The sequence below is a fragment of the Sylvia atricapilla genome, chromosome Z, assembly GCF_009819655.1.
Source record: "Sylvia atricapilla isolate bSylAtr1 chromosome Z, bSylAtr1.pri, whole genome shotgun sequence".
Taxonomy (NCBI): domain Eukaryota; kingdom Metazoa; phylum Chordata; class Aves; order Passeriformes; family Sylviidae; genus Sylvia; species Sylvia atricapilla.
Window position 1 is genome coordinate 38,705,626 of NC_089174.1, and position 27,003 is coordinate 38,732,628.

Below are 27,003 nucleotides of genomic sequence, written 5' to 3' on the forward strand. Positions count from 1 at the left end.
ATTCAAAATTTCAGGCTGCTTTTGAAAAACTGGCAGGATAAGATGACAGCATAATTAAAATACATGGATTTCTTCCTACTTCAGGGAAAGAGAAATCTGTAAGCCAGTTTTTTTGGCTACCTAACAACTTCTATATTCAATTTTCTTCTGTCATATTTTCATCAATTAATTGTGTGTGAATATAGGGCAAGATAATCACAGCAAAATCCTTATCCAGCTTATTTAGCTGTCCAAATATTAAGGCTATTCCAATGGTATGTTCACTCTTGTAGAACAACTATCTTCTGAATTCTTTTTCTTGCAAGGTTTCAGAAGCTCATTAATTCAAAAGAAGGGCTGTGCTTTTGGGTATAAAGGCTCATGGTATGGTGATTCATACTGCAATTAATGTATCCTTTCCAAGGGTACTGGAATGGTGAATCAGAGAGTGTACAACCAGCTTGTCAGCCCACTGCAGGCAAAGTCAGAAAATGATGAGCTCAACTATGACATAACCTTCTGGCCATGTGGTAAAGGGCCCTTTCACAGACCATGGTTGGAAGATAATACATCAAGAATTTGGAAATAGATCAAACCCTCTGTAGTGCCAGACTCCATCTGACCACTCCTCATGTAAAATATTGGCACTGAGTGGAAACACATCCTTGATGGTCCTGGTTAGGTATTCATATTTAAATTCCTGTCACTATCCCAGGCAGACATGCTCTGAATGCTGCTTTCCCCTTTCTTTCTGGGATGCCTCATTTCACCCTACAAAGAAGTGCACTTTACCTTTGTATTTTCATTTTTGTTTCATTTACTTGCCTGTGCATAGACATGTAAAAAGAGAGCACCTCCCCTGAACATTTTTTGTGTCGCCTATTTCCACTGGCAAAGGACAACAGCCTAGAATTTTAACCAGACATTCATGATCCAGAATTTTACAACACAGCTCAGTGACAAAGTTTGGGGTTTTTGGGGGGTGTTGGAGTTTTGTTTTGGTTGGTTGGTTTGGGGCTTTTTTTATGGTTGGGGGGGGTTGGTGGTTTTTTTGGTGGTTTTTTGTTGGGTTTTTTTTGTTTGTTTGTTTGTGTTTTTGTTTGTTTGTTTGTTTTGGTTTTGGGTTTGTTTTTTTTGTTTTGTTTGTTTGTTTTACTAGACAAGAAGCTAAGGAGAATTGCTAATTTAGTTCAATTCCCAAATTAATCTCAGTTACAGCTTTGTAGAATACAGTTCCTATTTGATAAGTATGACCTCTGCTCTTTCCTCTAAATATTTTATAACTCACCTTATTTATTTCACTAGGTATATTGATTATCATATCTCTTCATAATTGCTTTGCCATGATTATTCACTGTTTAACCAGTCTTCATGTCATTATTTCATCATAAATGATTTGTGCTTACTTCCATATAATCAACAGAAGTATTGAACGAAGCTGGGCATAGAGTTTCCTTTGAACTTCTGTGAAAACATGTTTATAAAGTAATGACAAATGCATTTCAAGGTCCACCAGCTAGATCTTCATACATTTAATTTGAACCATACTGATATGGTGCTATTATTTAAAATTAAAAATCCATACATTAGGCCAAAAGTCAAACTCTACTTACATTAAATCCTTTCATTTTATGTCTGCCAACCTCAAATAATTAAATCAAGGGTTTAAAAATTTTATTTTTCCATTAAAAATATTCAACTGCTATTAGTATTTGGGTTTTTTTACTTAGCTCTTGTTACTTAATTTTTCTAATTTTCCATTATTGCAAGCAAAACTGATGTCAGAGCAACTACTTTAGCAGCAAGCAGGAGCATTCATTAGCTGTGGTCGAGTACTGAGTATCTGAAAATTTCAGGGAATCATCGAACTAATAATAATTAAAACTCTGAAGAACATTTAATGAGTTCTTCCTGGATGTTATCACTTTCCCTAATGCTAACGCACTGAAATTTTTGTTATTATCATGCAGTTCAACAACATTATCTTTCTGCTTTCCAGAGAGAAAGCTGAAACATATTCTCAGTTAGCTGTTTTACAAAGCATTCTCTGCTGTTATCGTTTTTACTATGTCTTCACATGAAGTACATATTGTACTTTTATTTTTTAGGCCACAGTTTTCTCCCCTCAATCCCTTTAACTTTTCCTATTGATTTTCCACATTTACTAAAAACAAGTCTATGAGGTTAAAGAAGTATTTCAGTGCAACTTCCTACATTTCTGATAAATTTCCTGCTACTTTTTAATTTTCCATTGCCAACTGAAACATGCGTATTTAGTTTATTTCTTTATTGATGAAGGACAGCATTTTGACTCCTGTGTAAGCTGTGTAAAAACGCTCAACTTTTTTCTCTCTAAAATGTATTCAATTTTCCCTTACTTTGGCATTTTAAGAACCAAGCATATTAAAGTATTGGAACCACAATCTGCTTGTTCTAAGTGAATGTTAGGAGGTCACAATCATTCCTAACTGTTAACTTTGGCTGAAAAAAGGAGTTGTTTTTATTCAAAGTAGAGAATGATCTATATTAAAGGCAAACCTTCCTTAACTTATCACATGATTTCTTTTAAAGCTCTAATGATGTGTTTGTTGCTTCCATAAAATCACTGACAGCATACTTCATATGTTCATAACAGATTTTTTTTCCAATCTATATGCTTTAGCAGTCATTTCTTGTGTGGCTGAATGCTTTTGCTTATAACCATGTATGTATAATGACCAGCCGTGTTCCACCCAAATAAAATTTTCACATATATACACCTACAGATATAATCAGCTTTTTGCATGGGAAATTCACAGGAAAGAGTTAAACACAAATTCAATGTAGAAAATGTATTCTTGGTTCCATAGCAAGTATTGAGTCTCTACTCTCACTGAAAAATAAAGATTATAATGTAAGGTAAAACTAATTTAATTAAGATTAATTTACTGCAGATTGAAGAAATTTTCATCTAACATCATTTATACCATTCCATAAAATTACTGAATGAATTCATCTGAATGAACCAAAAGGTATCTAGCCAAACAATCTGGTCATATTATTAAACAATGACAACGAATATGACATTCAAACCTGTGCTCTGTTGAATACAGTGAACCTCAAGTACACAGAATGAGAAGGCAGACAGTCACAATCTTCTAATTAGGCTACCTGCTGTTTTGTATCTACATGAGTTCAAATGATACCAGATGTAAGGTTATAAGCGTTTCTAATATGTGCATACAGTACAGGGCAAAGAGAAGGAAATTATACATCTAAAAATGCATTTTAAAATGGCAGAAACAACTTCATAGCACATGAAGAGCACCAAATGGAAAAAGCTTTCAAACATAAAGACAAGACCAATATGAAGATGTTAACTTCGATGATAATACATGTGTTATTTAGAATTCTAAGAGCATATATTACTTCAAACTAAGGGAATTCTTTTCAGGACATATAATTTCCATTGTTATCACAACTTCATTCAAAACAGAAGCTCATGCTTATCAAATCTGCACACTAGGTTAATATAATAGATTGGGATATTCCTTCACTATAGTGTTTCTATCTCTCTGACATAGCAAATATTCCAGAAAAAATCATGGAGGTTCAATGACAGAAATTATTTTGGCAGGACAAAATATTCTTAGGATTTATTTTATATAGTTCTCATTTAAATAAATTAATGTAAGATATAACAATGGACTACATGAGGGAAATTGGACGTATTTGAATTAACCACCACTAATATTGTGGCTGAATTATTAAGACTAGATTTTGACCCAAGACACAATATTTCAGTGACGTTTCCTAGGATGGCACCTTTGAAACAGTTTACTCATCTGATTCCTCATTGGTAATAATTAAGCAGAAGTCAGTATCCATAGATGCTACCTCTTCAGTAAGCCCACAGAGCAGCTCCAGCCACTTAGTGTTCATGTTGGCAGACAGGTTACTGCAGGATGGGAAGTTGAGATCCATAACTTCCTTGAGCTAAGCCTACACTGTCATACAGTGTATGACACTGGTATATAAACACTGGACAAAACCTATTTGAAACAGTAACATATGCTCTTGAATATCTAAACTGTTTTAATTTCAACCCAGAATTAACGACCAATAAAATTCACTCACCCTCTCTTCGATTAAGCCTTGCAAATCCAGGGCTGTGACTGCTAGATAGCTCTGATGAACTACTGAATGATGACTGAGGCAAAGAAGACACCAGCTGATCATCACAATTATCTGCCAATAAAAAATATCACATACATTTTAACCAGTCAGACACCACTTAACAGAACTGTTAACAGAACTGTGAAACTGTAACAGAATCAGCTCTGCATCTGAGAGCAGCATATATCTAAATATTTCCTCTTTCTGTATTATGTGCAAAAGCATCATTACTGAAGGACAGGTTTTGGTCTTTTTACCCAATATTTCATGAGACTACCAGATGATAATTTATTATGTTATTTTACAGCTGTTTTTACCTACTTCTAACTTAACTTCTGAGATCATACCAAGAAATGGTTCACTGTTCCCTCGCTATGATTTACAAGAATAGCAAGTGACACATTCGATTCCCTGTTGCAGCACCAAGCTACAATCTCACCACGTGCTTTTTATTTACTTTTGACCTGGTGTCAGCACAGTTCTTTGCAATCACTTTGCAATAATACGCAGTCATGTTTAATACAGCTGTTTCTAAAATAAAACCCCATAAACCCAAGCAAACTGAACAAAATTAAATCAAAAAGTAATCTCATCCCTTTTAAACATAGTAGACATGATAAAATGAGGGGATTTTGCTTGGCAAATGGTATATCTGTTTGATACAGACACAGCAAAATAACCATTAGCTCACAATTATTAGTGTGCAAGTCCTAGCATCATACAGAATAAAACCTGAGCATTTCAGAAAAAGAAGACTTAACTGCAGTTCACAGTGAATTGTGCAGAAACAAGCAAATGCTAATCAATACTCTAGCTTTAAATGCCTCTCCAGCTGAATTACTATACATGGTATGTTTTCATTTTCCATTTAAATTTGAAATGTATATCAACTGAGAATTGATATCTGATGTAGTTTAGCTGAAAGAAAATTAACTTAAAAAAACTCAGAGAAGTGCAGCAAGTCCTTTCCTGACTATACTGGGCTGGCATCTACTCTTTAGAGAAAAAGGAAATTATGTCAACTTTTAGTCTTACGAAGTGTTTCTTTTCAGGACAATCACATTCTCTGCATGAAACTAGTAACTGATAAATCATAGGTGAACTCTTCTTCCAATCCTTCTATCTGTCTACCACATTTCACTGTCAAAACTCATAAATATTAATATACATAAAATCTTTTCCTTACCTTAATTAATAATTGTTTCTGCTAAGTAATTATAGATGTTTCTAATTAGCAGCAAGACTTTTACATGAATGTTCCAAGGGGATTCTTTTGATCACATTCAGGGTTTTTTTTTTATGTTGTTTACTTTAGCTCTTTGAGGAAAGTTGTTTCTAAAGGAAAGGCCTAGTACTAGCCTTGACTGTTGGAGTAAGAAGTCCTCTCCTAAATCACATAAATTATATCCATTCACAACAACAGGTTTTATTAATCGCTCTTGATAATATGCCATATTCTACCAAATTCAGAGTACCTCACTCATGAAAAAAAAAAATTATTACTTTCGTAACTTTATTTCCTACTCTAGGTTTACACAATATAAAGGGCAAAATTTTATAACTACTCTTTAGTATCTAACTGCAAACTCATTTTTTCACCTTATTATCCACATATTAGATTTACAATGGTGAAAGAAGCTGTTCTACTTGGGACAAATTATCCAGCTGGCAAGCACAAAAAAAAGAAAAAAAATGAAGGTCTTATGAGTAAATGCATTGCACTGTTAAGACTTAGAAATGGATCTCATTAGTGAAATGGTTTTTTACAGCACAGAAAATAGAAACAACTTATTAGTCATAAATCCCACTGGAAAGAGAAGAATATGATGATGGTGTGTTTTGCACAGAGAGCTACTTACACTGCTGATGCAAGGGAACACTTCAAGTGTCACTGATCCTTTCTCTACTGCCAAGGCCTACATTGTAAGTCTAGATACCAAGATGACTATTAAAAGGAGAAAAAGAAAGTAATTTTTACTCAAATCTATTTGCATGATATACAGTCATGGACCCACAGAATCATAGAACAGGTTAAGCTGGAAAGGAGTTTTAAAGGTCACCTAGTCCAACCCCCTTCCATAAGCTGGGACACCTGCACTGGATCAGATTGCTCAGAGTCCCATCCAACTTGATCTTCGGTGTTTCTGGGTGTGCAGCATCTACAGCCTCTCTGCGGAAACAGCTCTAGTGTTTTACCACCTCCATCGTAAAAAAATTTCATCCTTGCAACTGATCTAAATTTACCCTCTTGGTTCAAAACCATTACCCCTTGTTCGACTGCTACTTTCTTATTAAGTATTGAAAAGGCCACTATTAAGTATCGATAAGGTCTCTGTGGAAGCTTCTCTTCTCCAGGCTGAACAATCCCAACTCTCTCAGGCTTTCCTTTTAGGAGAGGTTCTGTTCCACCCCTCTGAACATTTTTTCAGCCCTTATTTGGACCTGCTCCACAGGTCCATGTCTCTCCTGTGCCGAAAATTTCAGAGCTACTGGCAGCAGAATGTCTCATCTCTCTCAAATGCCTCATATTTTAAATGTTGATCTTCTGGTGAGAGGTGGCATGTGTTATGAAATGAATCATCAGAAATGAGAGCATACCATTAATATGTAGAAGCACTAGTAGATAAACAACAGCAGGCACACTACTTTTAAATCACCCCTGGGTATAAGTCTTCACAAATTTCAGTTCAAAATAATAAAAAAAGAAAGCTACATTTCCACTGGATGGATGATACTTCTGCCATTGCAATGTTAGCTTCTGCCAAATACATTTTTCACCTTTTTTCTTTTTAATGTTCACGTTGGAAAGGAATTGATGGTACTGAATTATTCTACCCAGATGGTCTAATACCTGTGTATTTGTGAAACACACATATTGCTTTGAGATATTCCCAGAAGAATTCTATAAGCACTTATCATTTATCATATAATAGTTTATGTCAAACTTGATTTATAATAGAAAGGCATATAAAATTCTGAATATTAATAAAAGGTATTATCTGAAATCCAACAGTCATGATATGGCTTTTTGCCTTCGCACAACATGAGAAATGAACAATGTGTCACAAATAGATAAACCCTGAATAATTATACGTTTCTTTTATAACAGTCACTACGCTTTGTTTCAGGAAAATGAAAAAAAAAATTAACTTCTGCTTTATTGCTTAACACATGTAGCTTGAAACATATTCTTGTGGCAATTTCCATTGTGCAATTTAACTTAAAATTTAGTATGAATTCCGGACTGAAATCAAAATACTTTGTAGAAATTGTCAAGAACCAGATGGTCAGTATCAACTTGCTTCTCAATGTAAATAAAAACAAATTAAAGAATAGTCTCTACTGAATGACAATTCTGTATGCTTTCACTTACATTGGAAGACATTCTGCATGATGGAAACACTGTTAGAATTCAGTACTTTCTCACATGCTCACCAGTTTCTCACCAGTGACTTCACTTCTCCTGGACAGCCTTCCACTATACAACAAAACACATCTCACAGCTGAAGGCAGTGTAGGGCTTTTCAGTGATATTTCTTTCACACAGCTTCTCTAGGCTAAAGGAATACTTAAGTAGTCTATTCTACTTTTAAAACAAGGAGGTTTAGTTAAAACTTGCCCATAATATAGCATTTGCTACATTTTTTGTGATAAAAATATAGATTTTTAAACAATACATAAGGATATCAAAAGCATAAAGAAAACCTAGGTTTCTGTAATATGCACAAAAATCTGGTAACAAATAAGGTTTTGTGAAAGAAAAATATATAAACAAAATATATACTACCTGTTATTCAAGAAAAGTTATTCAAGTTATTTAAGGCATGCCTTTCCATATACCGTAATTCCAGTGTGAGTTTAATAAAATTCATGAAGCAACTGAGGCATTTTAAAGGAATAAAACTCTTAAGGGATGCATGAATAAAGTATGCCTATAATTTCTCTTCCAGCTCCAAATAATATTCCATTATGCATACTTAGAGTGAAGCAAGAAATTATTAATACACAGGTACTATAAATTACATACATCATGCCATATGAACTAAGGAGTTCAAAAAGGGTATCATCCTATAATAACTGTTATAACAATAGTAAGAGTTACCATGAATCTGTAACATCATGGTTGATCAAATAAATTTTGTTTCTTTCACCAAACAGCTGCTTGCTGAAATTAAAATAGCAGTAAGTGAAAACTTCAAGAATATAAGGCACTGATTCTATTTTGAATGGAAGTTTCTTTATCTGAATTATCAGCTTGGTCCACAATAAAGACTAACAGATTTTAATGCTTTTCAATTTTAGTGAACTTAACCTAAATAAGCAAATGTCATATAGTGCCTAGCTACTAGAAGTTGAAGTGAAAAATTGTATTGTTTGTAATGATCTAAAAAGCACATGCGTTGCATCGACATGTTGACTTTATTCATGACATATCTTAACTCAAACTAAAATATCCCAAACCAAGAACATTCACAAATTAACATATTACAATTTCACTTATTTAACTTTTTAATGAAATTATTTTCAGCTATTATATTTTTCCATATGCCTTTTTTTCCCTTAAAATTCGAATTTCTCCAAACTCCCTCAACCACCAAGAACTACCAATTCCTTAATTAACTCTTAAACTTCTCATAAGGCAGGACACAAGTAGCATAGAAGGAAAAAAAAAATGGATCATGACTTCCCTAGAAATCTATCACGTTCTTTGATTTTATGAAGGAATCAAAGAAAATATTGAGTACTTAAAGAGCAAAGCAAGACTTTAACATGAAACAAAACAAAACAAAAAAGTTGTTCCAGTAAACCATATGACAACAAAAGTAAAAAAGTTTTGCAACCTTTTCTCAAGTAGGGAAAACTAAATACCTAATCATCAGGCAAATAGAATAGCTAAAAACTACTAGAAATGCAGTCACTCACAGAATAGAAGAGGATGCTATGGGAGTCTCTCAGAAGGATAATAATGTTCATCTTTCCCAATGCAGGTAAGCCCTAAGAAGGATCAATTTTGCTATGAAATTTTAATAAACTAATATCTATGATGAAAAACCTCGTGAAAAGGAATGAGGCTCATAAAAATAAAGGACATGTCATATCGTAAAAATCTGTATTTTTATCACAAAAAATGTAGCAAATGCTATATTATGGGCAAGTTTTAACTAAATCTCCTTTTTTTTTAAAAGTAGAATAGACTACTTAAGTATTCCTTTAGTCTAGAGAAGCTGTGTGAAAGAAATATCACTGAAAAGCTCTACACTGCCTTCAGCTGTGAGATGTGTTTTGTTGTATAGTGGTATATAGTGGAAGGTGTCCAAGAGAAATGAAGTCACTGGTAGCATGTGAGAAAACCTAAAAAAGGTGCCACAATACCTACCCTCCAATAGGTATTTAATAGATCTTTGGTTCTGTCATGTGCACTTCTAAGCATCCTTTCCCAACACTGTGAAGATCAAATATTCTCTAGCCTGTCTACTCTTTTCAACAAAAGAGACTTTATTTTCTGCAGGAGTGAGCACCTATGTAATTTTACCCAAGAGAAATTTTAAATATGTTAATTGTGGTAATTTAGTCTTTGGTCAGTGTGGAGGCTTGTAATAAGTTTCAAAAGATTTATTGAATTTAATGAGATTTCTGTGCCATAGAAAAAAAGAGATTTCACTCTCATTGTTTTCCTGAGAGGTTTTGACCTGGTCCCAGTCTTAGTCAAATCTTCATCAAGAGAAATGAGGAGAAGCCGACAGATTTACAGACCATTAGACCTTAACACTTTCTGGCCTTCTAGCTACACAGTATGCAATGTCACTTAAGATGAACCCGGCCTGTCATTACTGCTGCTGCTATATGCTTATGCTTGCATTTGCTTCCTGGACAGGGATAAATTATCCTTGTTCAGAGAGTCTAAGAACTTCTTTATCTCAGGTCTACTGCTGGCTATTTGCAAGAAGTTTAAAAACAAATTACTAGAAGTTTAAAAACAACTCACTAGGAAAGTTGCACTGTTTCATTCATGCCTTGATAGCCACCAGGGTTTTCCATTCTTCAGTTCAGTTTATGGAACATATTAAGTATTTCCACATAACCACATTTCAACGGCATGTAGTAGCCAAGTAAGTTCATAATGCCTTACTTCACTAAGGTTTTCTGCTGTTTACTTCTTTGAAATATGTTAACCTTTCAAGCTGAAATTTTACTAGTGACTAACTCAGGCTGATTTTCTTAATTTATATTTTATTTAAACACAAGTTTTCATTAATAGATTTCACTTATTTCTTGGAGGCAGTGGAGACAGAAGGCAGGGAGCTGATTGCCCAAGATAAAAATAGAAGGTTTTAAGATTTTGAAATGATTTCTCTGCAAATGTAAAGACTTGACCAAGGAGATAACCTGCGTGGCACGGCTGATGATTTTCTTGAATTGGAAATAAAGTCTTCCAGTTTTCTAACAAAGTTTTTTATCTTTTCCAGATAGCACTTAACACAAATTCAGCACAGAATTCTGACACTTAGCAGCCAATTGTTCCTTTTATATTCATATCAGACATGTGATTTTTACCTTCACAAAATACATGAAATGTATTTCCTTCCCTTTGAGGAGCTATCCCTTTTTCACAATAGCAGCTATTTCATGCCAACAAGAAATCAAGAACAGGTAGTGAGTACAAAAAGCCAAATTTCCTCTGTGTTCACAGACAACCTTCTTCTCCAGAGACATGAAAGAATTTTTTTGTGACTGAACATGGTAAACTTAAAAAGACAAACCAGGAGGAGTAAGATAAACATTGCAGTTTTATAGATCAGAATTTAATTATACAGGAATGGAAGGGATACAAAAAAAGTTTCCCTACAGACATTTGCAAAGATTTACACCTTGCAATATATTTTCAATCACTGGCATGGTTTTTATATAGCTGGGAATTACATTTTCCTTAGGTTTTTATTTGTTTATTTTTACTTCTTAACTATCTGATTGCATGATATCTTTATTCCATATAGGAGAGAAAGGGAGCATGAAAAATCACAAAGAGTTCTGAAAATCCATAAACAAGTGAAACAAAGGACTTCCTTGTTTTTAGTACTCAGAAACCAGCCCCAAGTCAGAAACTGTACTACTAACTGACATTAAAGAAACATTAGTAAAAACTGAATCAACTCACTCCTGAATCTCTTGGTCTTTTCCAGAAACCTTCAGACAATGATTCAATGCAACACAAGTACTGTCACTAAAACTTAACTCTTAATTCCAACTATGATTTGAAACCAGAAAAGTTCTTACAATAATTTCCAAGATTACTGGATAAAGAGTGTACTTTTTCACAGATTCCAATTCCATTTTTAATTTGTAGATTCAGTGGTGAACGGGCATATGAGTCAATAAAACATTTGACTAGGACAAACTAGAGGCGATGGGAGAAATGGGCGACTTCCAGTTACAATCTTCTTATTCACTTTGATGAAATAAGATAAAATTTATTAATTAAGCAAATATGCTTCAGTAGCACTTTTAGATCAGCTTCTCCAGTATGTATCCTACAAGTGACTCAAGTCACTTGTACACTCTTCTACTAGATGAGCAAGTTTTGTGTTTTTTGACTTGAAGGCCTACATTTTCTCAAAAAATAGTCAGAATGGCAAAATGATGACAAAAACATTCCAAAACATCACATAATCATGGTTTTGTGGGCTCCTATGGGCCTTATTTGGTTTTATAAGCTCAAAATAATATTAGTTAATATTTCAAATTTTTTGCATTTTCATTGAATTTTGGTGGAGATCTTTGCAACGTGGACTACAGGTTGAAAAAGCTTTTTGTATAAAAAGATAATAATACATCAAATGTTAAAATGATCTTATGGGTAAATAACTTAAATCAGTAAGTCTAATGAGTTTTTTTCTGTGAAAAGCTAAGAAAGACTTTTTATTGTCAGTTGGAAGTTTCTCAAGCACATGCGGTAGAAAAAAAGACAAGGTTTTTAGAGAGAATGAAAACAGATCTTGTAACATATCATATATTGGACTTGAAAAAATACAATTTAGAATTAAAATATTTCATATTGATCAAAAGCACATAAAATTTACCACTGGCATTCATTTTTTCCAATGTCATCATGCAATATGTGAAAACTAATATTGTAGCACCATGAAATGTTAATTCTCATGAAGTATGTCTTTAACGTTCTCACTGGATGATTAAATTTTGACTATCTTAGTGCTAAGTCATAATGTTTTTTAAATTTGGAATATTTTATTAGAAATTCATTCTTTTCGTGCAGAATAACATGATCAGACATTAGAAATTCATTCTTTTCATGCAGAATAACATAATCAGACAACATATACATGTTTCTCGAGGTAATAAAAGCCTCTTTACCACAAGAGAGGGTCTTTTACACACCCTGTTACCACAAGTACATAGAAATAATTTTTATTTTTCCTAAACCAGCAGCTGCAGAGAGAATTCATATAAAAATGGGAAAGAACGGTTAGTCTTTTTTGATGAAAGCTTTGATTGTGATTTAATTACATCAAACTTTACTCAAAGGTAGAGGGTTTCACTTAGATTACACTTCACCCAAGCAAGACACACTCTTAAAAACAGCAAGCACAGTTCCTCCCTACCAAAAAAAAAAATTATATATATATATATGTATATATATATATATATATATATTTATGCACACACACACATAAGATTTCACATGGAACCATCAATGAAATTCAGTGCCTAAAAAAGAAATTCCAAAAGTTCCCCTCATTTAATCCATGACTCTGGCAACAGGCTCCTCACAATCACTTCCAAAGGCATGGGCTAGCTTTGTTTTGCTTGAAAGTATCTGACAAGGAATGAAAACTCAAGTGGCATGAATGCTGAGGGCAGTACAGACAAAATCCCTGTATCACACTATAGGAAAATAGGAAAAAAGTGTATGTACTTATTAATTTCAGGATTAAAAGGATCAATACCAAATTGCTTCCACTTACAGACTATAAAATTGTCCCAGTAATTCATACCTACACACACACTGTGTAACAGTATTTTACAATTATAAATTCCATTTATAAATTTAAGTATCTTTACTGCTAGGGAGTAGTATCTTTTTTCCAGATCTAAGATTTTTCAAGACAAGATTTTAAGTTTACCTTCTTCATCTGTAAACCTTTGGATCTTGCTGTCTTGTCTTCATACAAAGGAAATAATCTCCTTTTGTCACTATCAGATGAATTATTTCAAGTGGAAGTTTATACTAGTGGTGATAAAATTACCTCAAGAATTCTTTAATAAAACAAATTCTTTCAGTCTTATCCCATAAGCTTTATTTTCCACACCCTGTATCACTTTGTAGGCGTACTTTGAACAGCCAGCATTTGCAGCTTTTTCTTGAAGGAAAGGTACAAACAGAAAAAATGGTAGCAGCGGTCGATGCTCTGGGCTGAAAGGAAGTTTTGATCAATCACTTTCATGTACCATGTCTGTCAAAGTTGCTTCTCAAGGCCCAAAATGGAGTTCCATGAGACACAGGATATGCCTCCAGTCATCCTGTGGTTTCCACCATTGTGAGCACATAGTACTTGCCTTGGTAGGTCTGCAGGTGTGTGACGTAACCTATGTACCAGACTTTCTCTTTACTGTATTTTCATCTGAGCTAAGCTCAGTTGGTTAGAGCATGGTGCTAACAATGCCAAGGATTGTTTAAGGATTCAATCCCTATACGGACCATTAATTTAAGAGTCAGACTCAGTGATCCCTTTCAGGTCCCTTCCAGCTCTGAAGATTCAGTGATTCTGTGACCATTGTCCATAATACCACAGAGGCTTTACCCGGCCTGCTTGAATCACAGCACATGTTCCAGAGTTATGGATAATCTGGGGGATAGTGCCCATGGGTAAGTCCACCCCTTAAACACAAGCCCATCTGGTGATTGCATTTCTTTCCTGATGACTTGAGGCATCATGAGCCCACCAAGTTAGAAATAATTCACCCTTATGTTGCCAGTCCAGACCCTTCTGAGACATTTTAATCTTGGCAGCTCAATCCACCTGTCTGTTGTGATGCTCTTCAGCAGCCCAACTCTTGGGCACACGTGCATCTCATCGTGTACTTTTACAGTACATGTAACTTCTCTATCCAGGCAGTGACATCTTGCCACAGTGCAGCAGCTCAGTTGCATTTGTCTCTGCAATCCCAATTGGTCCAGCCAACTCTACACAGCATTTGCCACCATCCAAAATTCCGTGTAGAGACAGAGTGCTGGCCATTCTCTTTCAGCAATATTTAAAGCCAGGCTTTCAGGTCTGATTTGATCCACCTTGACTCTCAATAGCTTTGCTACTTGGTGATTCAGATCTCAGATCTTTTGTATCCACAACTCCATGAATCATCCTTCAGTCTCCCTGGAGACTCTTTGCCAGAGTCTCCAGAAAGGTCAATTCTCTCTAGCTGGAGTAGAGCACATCTTTTGTATCTTGTCCTCTCCTGACTGGCTCAAGGGTTACTGCATGAACAATACTGTTTAGCTTCTTCAAAAGCTTGTTGTTGTTGTTCAGGACCTTGCTTATAATCATTTTTCTTCCAGGTCACAGGAGAGAGCAGGCTTACAATCTGACTGTAATCTGGAATGCATCCTCCAAAACCCCAGAACACCTATGAAAGCCTTCATTTCATTTTTGCTCATTATGGGGGACATAGCTGCTATTTTGACCGCACCCACTAGAAACTGACAGTGTCCATCTTACTATTTGTCCTGGTTCCATCCAGTATAGGGTTAATTTTTACAGTAGCCAGAAGGAGGTTAGGAAATTCAGGTTATTCTGTACCACCTCATGTCATTACTGGGTCCAGGAGAAGGGGATCTCTCCGTGGGAGAAGGGCTTCCTCCCCATTGAGCAAGTGTGGTGGACCGAGAGGTGGGAAAACTCTGGCTCCATACTAGAGGCACAGTACTGTGCCAGAGGGAGTGGTGGGGGTAGTATGGCAGAAGGGGCAGATGGGTATTGTCTATTTTCAGGGGTTTCCTTGGTGAGCAGTATTTTTTTGTACACTCTGTTGTTAGTGCCATTGCTGTTGTTGCTGTTTATTTCCTTATCTCATTGTTGCTTCTCATAAATTGTTCTTATCTCAACTGTGATCTTCAGCTTTTGTTCCTCCAATTCTGCTGGCAAGGGAGAGATGGAAGGCACAAAGGAGCAAGCAAGCAGGAGTGTGATTCGGAGAGGCTCAGCAGGAACACTAAATTGGGGAGTACTATTTATAAACCACGAAAACAGTTTATTCCTAAAAACTGAATTTACTGGGGAGGTCCCTTCCTCTTACTTTCTTTTATGGCAAAACCCACCTTCAGGAGGATTTTAATTGTTTTCTGCCCTTTCTCAAAACATTCCTCTGCTATGTTGCCACACTGTGTTGTCATCAGTGTACTGCAAATGTTCTGGAGCCTCACCCTTTTCTAGTCCAGTCTGGATCAGTTCATGGTAAATAGTGGGGCTGTGTTTCTACCCCTGAGGCAGTCAGTTCCAGGTGTATTCCATACCTCCTCAGGTGAAAGCAGAGTTCATTCAGGCCATGACAGTCCACTGCCAGTTTCCATTCTCCACTGGACTTACACATTGGCCATATAGGGCTGTTAAAGGGTGACTGAGACTTGCTGACCACTCCCTGCGTCTCTAGCTCACAAATCATCATGGTGGGGACCACAGGGTCCCAGCTGGTGCAGTTTCACTGACAGCGCAGTGATGTGGTAGCAATCAGTACGTGTTCTTCTTCGACCCTCAGCAGCCCCACAGCAGAAGGGTCCTCTGAGAGACCAGGCAAGGTATTCAGCTGTCCAATTTGCTCTGTCTCCACAGCAGCTATCCCAAAAGCCTAACAATGACCTTTTAGGTCCTTGAAATACCCTCTCCTGAGGTCATCTGTGCCAGATCCTTGCAGCTTCTGGACCAGTCACAGTGGGGTGGTTTTGACATTCATTCCCAGCCAGGCTCACTCCAGCTTTCACTACAGTCAATTGTTGGGATTCCCTTATCACCCAAAAAATAGAGATGGATTCTACTACTACATATCTTGATGGCATCTGGGTACATTGTGCTCTGTTGCCATACCTTTGCATGTCTGATGTGCCACGGCATGGGATCCACACAGTCCAATAGATCTGATTCCTTTCCTCTACTTTGCTGGAGTCAGGGCCCCTCCAGTTCTCCTCATGGCATTCATTGCTCACTTCTTGAAAATATAAAGCGAGGTTCCTTCAAGAGGACCAGAAGTTACATCAGCCCTTCTGTTCTGTCTAGGGAGGACCTGCCCATTGGTAACTGGAGTGGTATTTATCCTTGAAGAATTTCCTGTGGTATCTGTTCTTCCTTTCAGCTCGCATACTCATGCTGTTAGTGCAGAGGTGGGTTTTCATTCCCATTTCCTCATGTCCTCTCCGTGATCACATGGGTAAAATCACATGCAATGTGGTCATGGAATGGGCCCTTCCTCTCACAAGCTTGGGGTGCTTGCTCCCAACAGCAGAGGCTCTGGTCCATGGTGGCAGGGCATGGGACATTTTCTCTCTAATTTGCTTGAGTATTTTGAGTCTGTCTGCAGTCTTGGACAGTCTTTCCACAGACAAGGTACATTTTTGTAGGGAGGAGAAAATATGATCTTCACATTCCCAGCGTCAGGTAGTCACTGTTCTTCTTTCATTGACATCACTGTTAATGGGATGGCCTACAACAATGACACACTCTATACAAACTTCTGGCACATGGACTGTGTACACTCGTCCTCACCTGGATCTGCAGAGATCTACAGTTTGTTATTTGAATACTGGTAGACTACCTTCAGCTCAGCTAATTTTCTCAGGTACTGGCTACTTTTATCCATTGTGCTCCAACTGCTTGGGTACATTATCACATCACCCTTGAGAGAATACCTTTCTCTTACAGGAGTCACCTCCAAAGGCTGAAGAGCTTCTGTCCTCTTCCCAATCCCCTTGTCAATGTCCATATCTCAGGACAAGGATCCCAGTTGCTTGACTTTACTACCATCTAGCTTCATATCATGGGTCATGATATCCCAGCATCAGAACAGCCAGGACACTCTGAGCTCATTCAACTGGCAGGTGAAACTTATTTATGTATCTCTCAGCCCATCCAAGAATAGAGATTAGGTGATTACTTTTTGCCCTGCCACTTCCTCCTGTTCTGAGAGCCCTGCTTTCTCTTCATCCCTCACAAAGCTAACTGATTTGGTTTTGAATTTTGTTTTTGTATAGGGGCAGCTGCTACTGGCATGGGTTGTTCCTCTGGTTCAGCTGCAGTTTGAGTGACCTTGCTGCGTGTTGCTCTGCTTCCCTCTCCTCCCCCTGACAGTTCTGTACAGTAAGAAGTAGTGTCTGGTAAGTAGTAGCCATGGCCCAGCATGTTGCATAACTTTGTGCCTCTCTGTCACAGAATTTATCTTCCTGATATTCTGCAAATTAATCAGGATCCTGTAGTTTTCAGGGGTGAACTTCTGAACCATTAGAGAAGAATAGAGTTTCAAAAGCTGGCCCATTTTCTTCAATTTTCCATGGCACTCACCCACCCTTGAAAGCAGGTATCAGAAAGACCCTCCTAAAAATCTCTTTTGTCACTCTTAACACAAACATGGGTGTAAACCACACTCAGGAAACTCTGCAGACTTAGCAACAAGAACATGCTTTCTTTAACATTAAAGGGAAATTCAAAATTCTCAAAAGCTGTAGTAACAGCTTGAAGGAGGGAAAGGGTGAAAGGCTACAGAAACTCATCCTCCCCTGTTCCTTCCAGTGGGTACAGTTATTAATGGATTCCCAAAGGTAAAAACCAAGGTAAGGATAGCAGAGCAACACTGAATATGCATTCCAAATCATTGTCCTTGATGTTTTCATGTTACAAGCTGATACCATATAGTACAGCAAAAAACCACTTGTGATCCCTCTCCCTGTCCTGAAAACTTCGTGCATATATAGGAATATATACAGGATTAGGTACCACAATCACATGAAGAAACCAAGCAAAATTGTGACCAGTGACTCTGGATCTAAACCAACAAATTATTAGATCAAATTTGTTTCCAATCTGCTGTGGAAACAGAAATAAAATAGAACAATGAATAGTAACAGTATTAATACTAATGATAAAGTGTACAAGAAAAGAGAGGAACAATTCACATACAATTGCTTGCCCTCAGTGGAAATCCCTGACAACAGCCAGAAACTCCCTCTGCCGGGCTACTGACATGGAAGGCAGCCCTTTCCCCATACCCAGAAGATGATGTGAGATGGTACAGAATAACCTCTGGGTCCTGGCCATGTCCCCTCCCGGCAAAAATTAATCCTATCCTGGCCAGAACCAGGACACCTCATAAAAGAGAGGTTTCAGTTCCCTAATCAGTTTAATAGCCCTCTTCTGGACTTGTTCAACAAGCTCTATAACTCTCTTGCTCTTTGTAGCCTAGAACTGGACACTGCTCTCCAGATGTGCCTCACCTGGGCTGAGTAACAAAATCACCTGCCACGACTTGCTGGTAATCCTCTTCCTAATGCACCCAGGATACCACTGGCTTTCCTGGCCTCAAAGGGCACACTTTGGGTTCATGGACAATTTGATGTCCAACAGGACCGCCAGGTCCTTCTCCATAGAGATGCTTTCCAGCAGATCAGCTCCCAGACTGTACAGGTCCTTGACTCACTCTTTTATCATCAGCAAACTTGCTGAGGAGCAGTCTATCTCTTCAAACAAGTAATTTTATTATAAGTAGCATGCAATTTTTATCCCAGCATATGCTGTAGACAAACAAGACTAGATGAAGTACCTGACTCTCAGGCACCCCTCTAAACAAAGCTCAGTCTAGTGATCTCACCTTAGTTACACCTACATACCTTGAGATTGACATTGAGCCAGTTTTTATGGAATTTAAGATTTCCTGTATTAATAACACAGAAGGCAATTCTTTAATCAAAGTTTTATCCAGCAATACCTCACATGATTGAGTTATTCAAATATATAATATTAGAAGTTCTTTTATCACTGTTTTTTAATTAATATGTTATTTTCTCCTTCTGATTATTACTGAATTTTTAGGTTTAAGAATTGATCTCAATCCTACAGCCTGAGCTAAGGTCCTGCAGTAGATAAAACCCATATGATACACCATATTTTTTGATTTCTTTTTGTCTTTCAATTTTTTGCTCAATTACTTGGCTGTTTAAGCCTTATAAACCATAGCTGCCTGTTTGGGACTGTCTGTCACAGAAAACACCAGCTGGGGAGAGCTCCTCCATTAATGAACATGCTGTGGTGCCCCCTTTTGAGTGCTTCACTAATTCTTACAGGCAAACTCATTTTCCAAGTCTCCTAGGGATTCGAAAAGATTTAATTTTTCCTCACATATTTCCTTCTATTCCCTTCTTGAGAGGGACACTCGTTATAACTAAAATAATCTTTGTTCCACTTCCTTTAAATTTTGACTTGTATCTTTCCTATGACGGCTGATGTATGTATTTTGGTAGTAGAACAGCTGTGAACAGCTCCTTGCTCCACAGGGATACATCCTTTCCAATCTTTTGGATTGGACTGTGCTACCACACATCTTTTGCACTGGATGACTTGCTTAGTATTTATAAGTTCATTAGGGAAGATTAAAAACACCTATGTGTGACTACCCATCTAATCCATTTGGGCTGGGAGAGAATTTGAGGTGACCTACATTATGCTACATCACAAGCACACCCTTATAATGTCCTGCAGGTTTTGGCTGCAGTCCAGTAAACAGAGAAGACTGAGTTCTTTGTTGAGATAAAAAATGTTTGAGTAAGTGATGTCTTTTCCATGTTTCCCAAGAGAAAATATTCTACAATAATATTAAAAATATTAAAATACCAGAGTGGATTCCACAAAAAAACCCGCGACCTTAAAATGCAGACTTCACAGGGACAAAACCTAGCAATTTCTGCTGTGAGTAGAGATCCAGAATGGAGACAACATTTCTCTAGGAGTTATACAGAAGTTTCTCCTGGACACCCCAACAATTATTTCCTCTCTAAAATAAAATAAACCAGTATTTTATGTGAAACCCAATAGACATTGATCAAATCTAAGATGAGTAAAGAAGAGAAGCAATAGTAGAATTCCTTCAAAAAAAAGGGGGGCAAATTTCCACTCCTGATTCAATGCTAAACTCTGTCCCAGGAAGAGAAACAAAGGAAGATAGAATCCTTTACATAACCCATTGGTTTTACAGATTTACTCACCTGGCTCAATGCTAAGCAGCGAAAGTTTCACTTCATGCCATATCTCTTTGGGACATTTCCCTGAAAATCCTCCCAAATAATTTTCTCCATTAAACCTAATTTCGACATTACTCTATCTGAATAACCAGATACTACTACAACTACTATTACTGCTAGTAATAACAACATGAAAAAAATACAGAGACAATTTGGATAAAATAACCCTAATTGCAAAATCTCTTCTAAAACTGCTGGAATTATTGCTTCTAATGAAATAAAGTGGAAGGAACTACACCATGCATGTAAATAAAACAGGGGACTGTAAAAAATTCTAAGTTATGTTATCTTAGCCTTATGACTTCAACAGAGATTTGGGTAGCAATCATCATCATCATCATCATAATCACCATCATCATCATCAAGAAGTCCTCTTACAAGAAGGACTTCAACAAGTTTAGTTGAAGCTGCCTGTGTCTCTGGCACTGCATTAAAATCTAGCTTAGGAAAAACAACGGCACCATGCTTTGCCAAGTAGTCTTGCCCAGAGAAGGACCTTAGCCACATTATGTTACATACATTTTTCCACTGCTTTAGCACTGTAAATGGAATTGAATATGGGAACTCCCTAATACATGTAAAATCACTGAACAGTGCATCTCAAAATAATATTTGTCTTATGGTGTGTAGGCACACATTTAAATTAGTAGTTGAGCTTATGAGGATAACATTAGTACAATATGGCATAGAGTGAAAGAAAAAAAGAGTATGCCATCAGCATTGTACACAGTCCATTCTACATTTTCCCAAAGCATACTTGTACAAAGCAGGGTAATTATTTCTTCTTCCCTTTTCTCTCTCTCTCTCTCTATTTTTTTTTTTCCTTATAAACACTTTCAATGACTAAATTATTAAGCAAACCTTTCAGATATTTTTTGAAAACTTATTCCCAACCAACTTAACTAAAGTGACTTAAAGCATGTGAAATAGTGGACAGCTTACTATGAAAGAACAAATATACAATGTACAAAACATATCTGTCTTCCTTGTGGGGTTTTTTGTTTTTAACTGTATTTCTAAGAATGGATGGCAGAAAGATATCTTGTAGAACAGAACTGAATTTCAAGATACTGTTTCAACAATATTTTATTCATAATTTTTTGACATAACTTGAAGAAAATATATCCAAGATAATGAATTTTTTATTTGTCTTAGGATGAGATGATCACAGGGTTACAATAAAGTTTTACTGCTCAAATTCAAATACAAGCCACACAACGCCAAAGAGGGCAGAAAAGCCGTGAATGGCAGCCCATTATAAATTATGGTGTCTTTTCACAATGACTTCTACAGTGATTTGGGAATAATTGCCTTACAATAAGAACTTTTGGTTGGTTGGTTGGTTTGGTTTTGTTGCACAATTTCAGTGGAACCTAACTGTGTACCTGGAACTTCATTTAAACTGCAGATTAGGAAGCATAGTGGCATAATGGGATTTCAGATCAGCCTAGTCACCACTACATTTAGGAAAATTTAAATGCAACATCTAAAATTTTATGTCATCATATTCTGAGAATTTTAAATTATTTAAATTGAAAAGTAACATCTCAGATGTTTATTTTCTGTTGGTAAGTTATTTACTGTTTTTTCTTGATCACATTATGGCATTTGCAGATTTATATACCCTGGAACATATAATTTTCAAACTAAGTTAATTCTCACCCAATCTCTTTACAACAATGAAGTAACCAGAAACAACTGCCTCAGATAACACAGTTACATAGCTACATCTATGCTGACTAAAGGTAAGCAAAATAATTCAATAGCATAGCTAATTTTTGATAATTTACTCTGCCCGCAAAAACCTTCAGTGTCAAAAATCATGTAGGCTCTCATTTAACACTCATACCAGGAGTGCAAAGCTAGAGCGGACATGATTTAGGACCATCTATAACAGCTCAAAGTGATGTAGTTCCCCCTAAACAGGATGATTTTCAGGTAATCAATTCACCAGCTTCATGGCTGCTTTAAATTATGAAAGCAAGAATAGTTATCTGGTCTAAAGCACTACAGATTTTTGTGTTTTCCCTCAGAAGAGATGAAAGGCGTGAGAAAAAAATTAGTCATTATGATGTCACTGACTTTTGAGTAAATCACATAATCCTTTCAATCATCACCATATCTTCTGCAGCCATATCTCTCAATGTTATTTTCCACAGGAGAAGTCTTGCAGTCTTTACTATATTGCTAGATTATTCACAACATTAATATATTTTATACATATTTTTTAAAGCATTCAACTTCAAAACTCAAAACACTGCAACAGCCCTTTGATTTCAGAAATTCAAGGTGAGACTTTGTAGTCCTTAAAGTGAATGAGTCTTCACTCATAATTATGTTAACATACAAGATTAAAACATTTTGGATGCAAAACTATATTGTGTACATGTACATGTTATGTACAACTACACGGGGGAAGACTGACTTTATTGATTTCACACCTATTTTTCTTCCTTAAGATTACACTTATATTAACTGTGTGATCAATATAGGACTTCCAAAACATAAGAGTAATTTAAGTATGAAAACACAGCATATGCTGATAAAATCCCACTGAAGGAGGCAACATTATCTCTCTAAATCATTACAGCTGAATTTCTTTGCTGAATAGTAAGCTTTGCTCATCTTAGTTTATCTAACTAAATATGGGACATATCTCAGTTGCTTTGGATTAATACATGATACAGTTTATCACAGGGAAAATGGATCCAAGTCCCATATTATGTATATAAAACACATAGTAGAAAGCCAAGTAATAATGGAGATACTCAGCTACAAAACCAATTTTTATTCCTAACCACAGTACTTGGTTTCAATTTTTCTGTTTAACGTTTCATTTTTTTGAAAATTTTTGTGAACATTTTTCCCTTTCTTAGAAAGTTGAAAATAAAAATTCTTATATTACAAACATCTTCTACTCAAAGGAAAGAATTTCACACTTGATTTGGAGGAATTTTAAAATTTTCAGATACAAAATAGATTTGATGTTAGCACATGGCTTATCTTATCTAGACTTCTTACATCACATTACACTTCAATAACATTTTGAGGCCTCTTATTTAGCTGGTACGGAAAAAGATTGCATTTACCAAAAAAAAAAAAAAACAAACCCAAAAAATCCCAAAGTTCCAGTACTTATGGAAGGTTGCATAGACAATAAGTAAGGAGTAAGACTCCAAACATTTCAATAAAGAAGGATTATATATCTTTACAAGAAACTACTCAAAGTTGAAGCACTACATTGAGTATGAATAATAGAATTTACTGAAAAACAGGAATAATCAAAGGGTAGGAGTATGAATAAAAGGAAAGCAAACTTCTGTAGGTTTTTAAATTAACTCAAAGAAATTATTTCATGTATCAATTAATTAGATCCACAGTAAAGTACTCTGAAAAAGAGATAACTTTACAGTTAATGACAACAAAAAAATGTCGGAGCCGCGGGAGGCCAGCCTCATGCTATCATGGTCAGCAGGTCTCGATTTATTGCTCTAAAGTCATCATACTTATACAGACAGTAATTAGCTCATACATATGCACAAAGCGAACATTCTTATTGGTGCCTACATCCTTACCTAAGTACTACATACATGTCTCTTAGCAACAACCACAAGTTCCTTATCATGTCCTTCAGTTCCCTTATCTTGCAGCTACAACTTATCACATAAGCAGGATGTACATCCTGTTGTTGCATTCCGACCTTGATGTCTAAATTCCAACCAGCTGCATAGCATCGTGGCCTTTTCTATGCGGCCACTCTGTAGCAAGACTCTCCACAAAAAAATCTATTAATACACCACATAGTAAAACCTTCATTTTAGTTCTTTTTTCTTGCATTAAAATGTGGGTAGGGTAAAAATGAAGTCACAAGGAAAAAAGTAAGTCCAGTAGGTGGTAAAGAAATGCTAGAAGAGTATCTACCTTGTAAAATAAAGTAGTATTTGTAACCAAACTACTCATCTGTACCAACCTGGCCTCTGCAGAATTGCAAATCACACAGATAACTTCTGCTGAAAAACCTTTTCACTACCATACCATATGGTGTCATGCTCAGTCTAGAAGGCCTGGGGGAAGAAACAGGAAAGAAGAATTGCCTTTGGAGCAATTCTCTTTCATCTTTCCATATCACCATTACATGTGGCATAACCTTGCCTTCCTGGAGATGACAAACAACTACATGCCAATGGGAAGTCCTGAATAAAGTTCTTGTTTCGCTTTGCTTGTGTGCATGACTTTTGTCTTTCCTATTCAACTGTCATCTTGACCCATGAGATAAACACTCAAAAACTAGAAATTACACCCCTAGTTTACCTTCCTTTCATATCAAAGAGTATGTCTAAATGAAAGAGAATAGCTAAGGTTTTCTGTCTTACAAACAACAATTCTGCAAGTCTCTCTAGGCAAACAAATGCACTGATAAGTTTTCAGAACAACTTGGAATTTAGTAAGCTACCAGATAAAAGTGACAAAATCAAACAAGAGATGCATGATTGACATTGGAAATTCTATACTGTCATCCAGCACTGAAAAGAAGAAAAAAACCCTTTATTTAACCCACAATTTCCTCTAGGACATTAATATTGCCACAGACTGATGCAAAAGTATCAGAAAAGTTTGAATAGTTTTATAGTTTACATCATATTTATATTCCTTTAGCTATACACAGATAAAAAATACACTTGATTCTACAGATTATAACTTTGAATACATGAAGCATTACAAGATTAAAACTCAAACATTGACATTACTTTTGGAAGCAAAGTGAGTTTGTACTTAGTCTAATATGTAATTACTTTATTATAAAAGTCTGTTCATTTTTTTCATTAAAAAAAATCTTTTTATTTTTCATAGATAATTCTAATATTTGCATTATAAGAAAATAGAATTTTTAAACTGCATAGATAGGTAGCAACTCATTTTTAAAAACTAAATGTGAATTTTTATTATTACTAATTTAATCCTACGATTTACAGAAAGATTCATTTATTCAACCATAGACAACTCAGTGGAATTAGTTATTCACTGGAGATTAATTTTTAACTGATATTATGAGATACTTGTCCAGTGTTTAACTCTGCAGAAAGGCCATTTAAAGTACATTTCAGAAAGAGGGACTGCTACAATCATAGTTTGGAAGAGTTTGTGGTGAGTAAACAATTATTCCCAAAGGCAAAATTCCACAATTTCTAGGTTTGTAAAGACTGCAAATATTTACTTAAAATTCATTTACCATCTCTACTGTTCCTTGGTAAATCTGGTCTTAATTTTAAAAGGTATGACTGGGTCCCAGCATTAAGAAAGTGAACAGAGCATAAAATTGCCCTTCCTTTTCTTATGGAACTGCTATAGGACTTTTATTAGTCAAGAACTATTTTAGTCAAGTTTTATTAGACAAGGATTCTGAGTAAAATACACAAGTTTTAGTTTGCTTTTTTTTTTTTTTAATTTTTTTATTATTTTTTCCCCCCCCCCCCAACTTGAATTTTGTCTTGAAGTGACAGCACACCTAAAACTCAGAGTATTCTTGGACACATTCTGCTTTGGACACAGATGACCTTCAGAGAAACAATACTCCAGAAGTAGGTATCACTACATTGTAAAGAAATTATTTGCATGATGAAGTTTAGATTCACTGCAATTATAGAATAAATCAAATGCACTTCTGATATGCTTAATGCAGAAGCTGTTCTGCAACAAAAATTCTTCTATTCACATTGCTAAAAATAAATCAGTTTAGCATGGGAGGTATTTTCTCAACTTTGTCTTCTATATTTCTTATTACCCTTACCCTTTTCTACTCTTGCTTTTTCCCCCTCTTCCCTCCACACAGAAACTTTTTGTTTGGTTCTGGTTTTGGATTGATTGATTTTGGAATTTAGTTTGCTTTTCTCAGTGTGTCTCAAGCATCTAGCAAGTAGTAGAGTGAACCTTGCAAATGACCTCTGTCATGATTTTGCTTTTATATTATTTGCTCATATTTGGAAATTATTTGCTCATCTTTGCAGGCGATTCTTTAAGTGACCATAAGACACTCAATCATGACAAGAGTTCACCCAAATCTTATTTGAATGAACTGGCTTGCTCTACACATCAAGAAGAATTTATCTGATTAACAAAACGAATGAAGACATAAATGGGAATATTCCCATCTCTGGTCAATTGATTGTTCCCCCACTCTGACCCTGGGTGGAAAGTATATATGAAATGAAAAGATCTGTAATTCACAACCTGCACGGAACAGGAACCTAGAATAAATAATTTCTATCTGGTTTTAAGTTTTAAAAAAATAATCAAGGAGCAGTAGTATACACACCCATATTTTTTTCTGTCAGATTTTCTTATTAGACTACATTTCTGAGATGCTCAGCAAGCATGTAAGAATTCAGTGCTTTACAAGGATATACACTTCACTACAAAACAAGGCTCTAATTAAGGGCACAAAGAGACTTTTAAAGGGTTTAGAATGAAGAAAATTATCTTTAAGACATATGATTAAAATATTTCTGTCCATCAGTGGAGAGAATTTGAGTTAAGTTTAATTGATTTAAAAGTAGCATGTATCTTAAACAATACCAATT

The 27,003-nt window shown here is 35.9% G+C and overlaps 1 protein-coding gene across 1 annotated transcript in view; it reads right to left on the reverse strand.

Moving 5' to 3' along the window:
- Positions 1 to 27,003, reverse strand: part of CNTNAP4 (contactin associated protein family member 4) — a 198,777-nt gene that overhangs the window by 147,282 nt on the left and 24,492 nt on the right. The window contains exon 2 of the mRNA XM_066340080.1: positions 4,096 to 4,206. Coding sequence (XP_066196177.1) covers positions 4,096 to 4,206 — 111 coding nt within the window. The remainder of the gene's footprint in view (positions 1 to 4,095; positions 4,207 to 27,003) is intronic.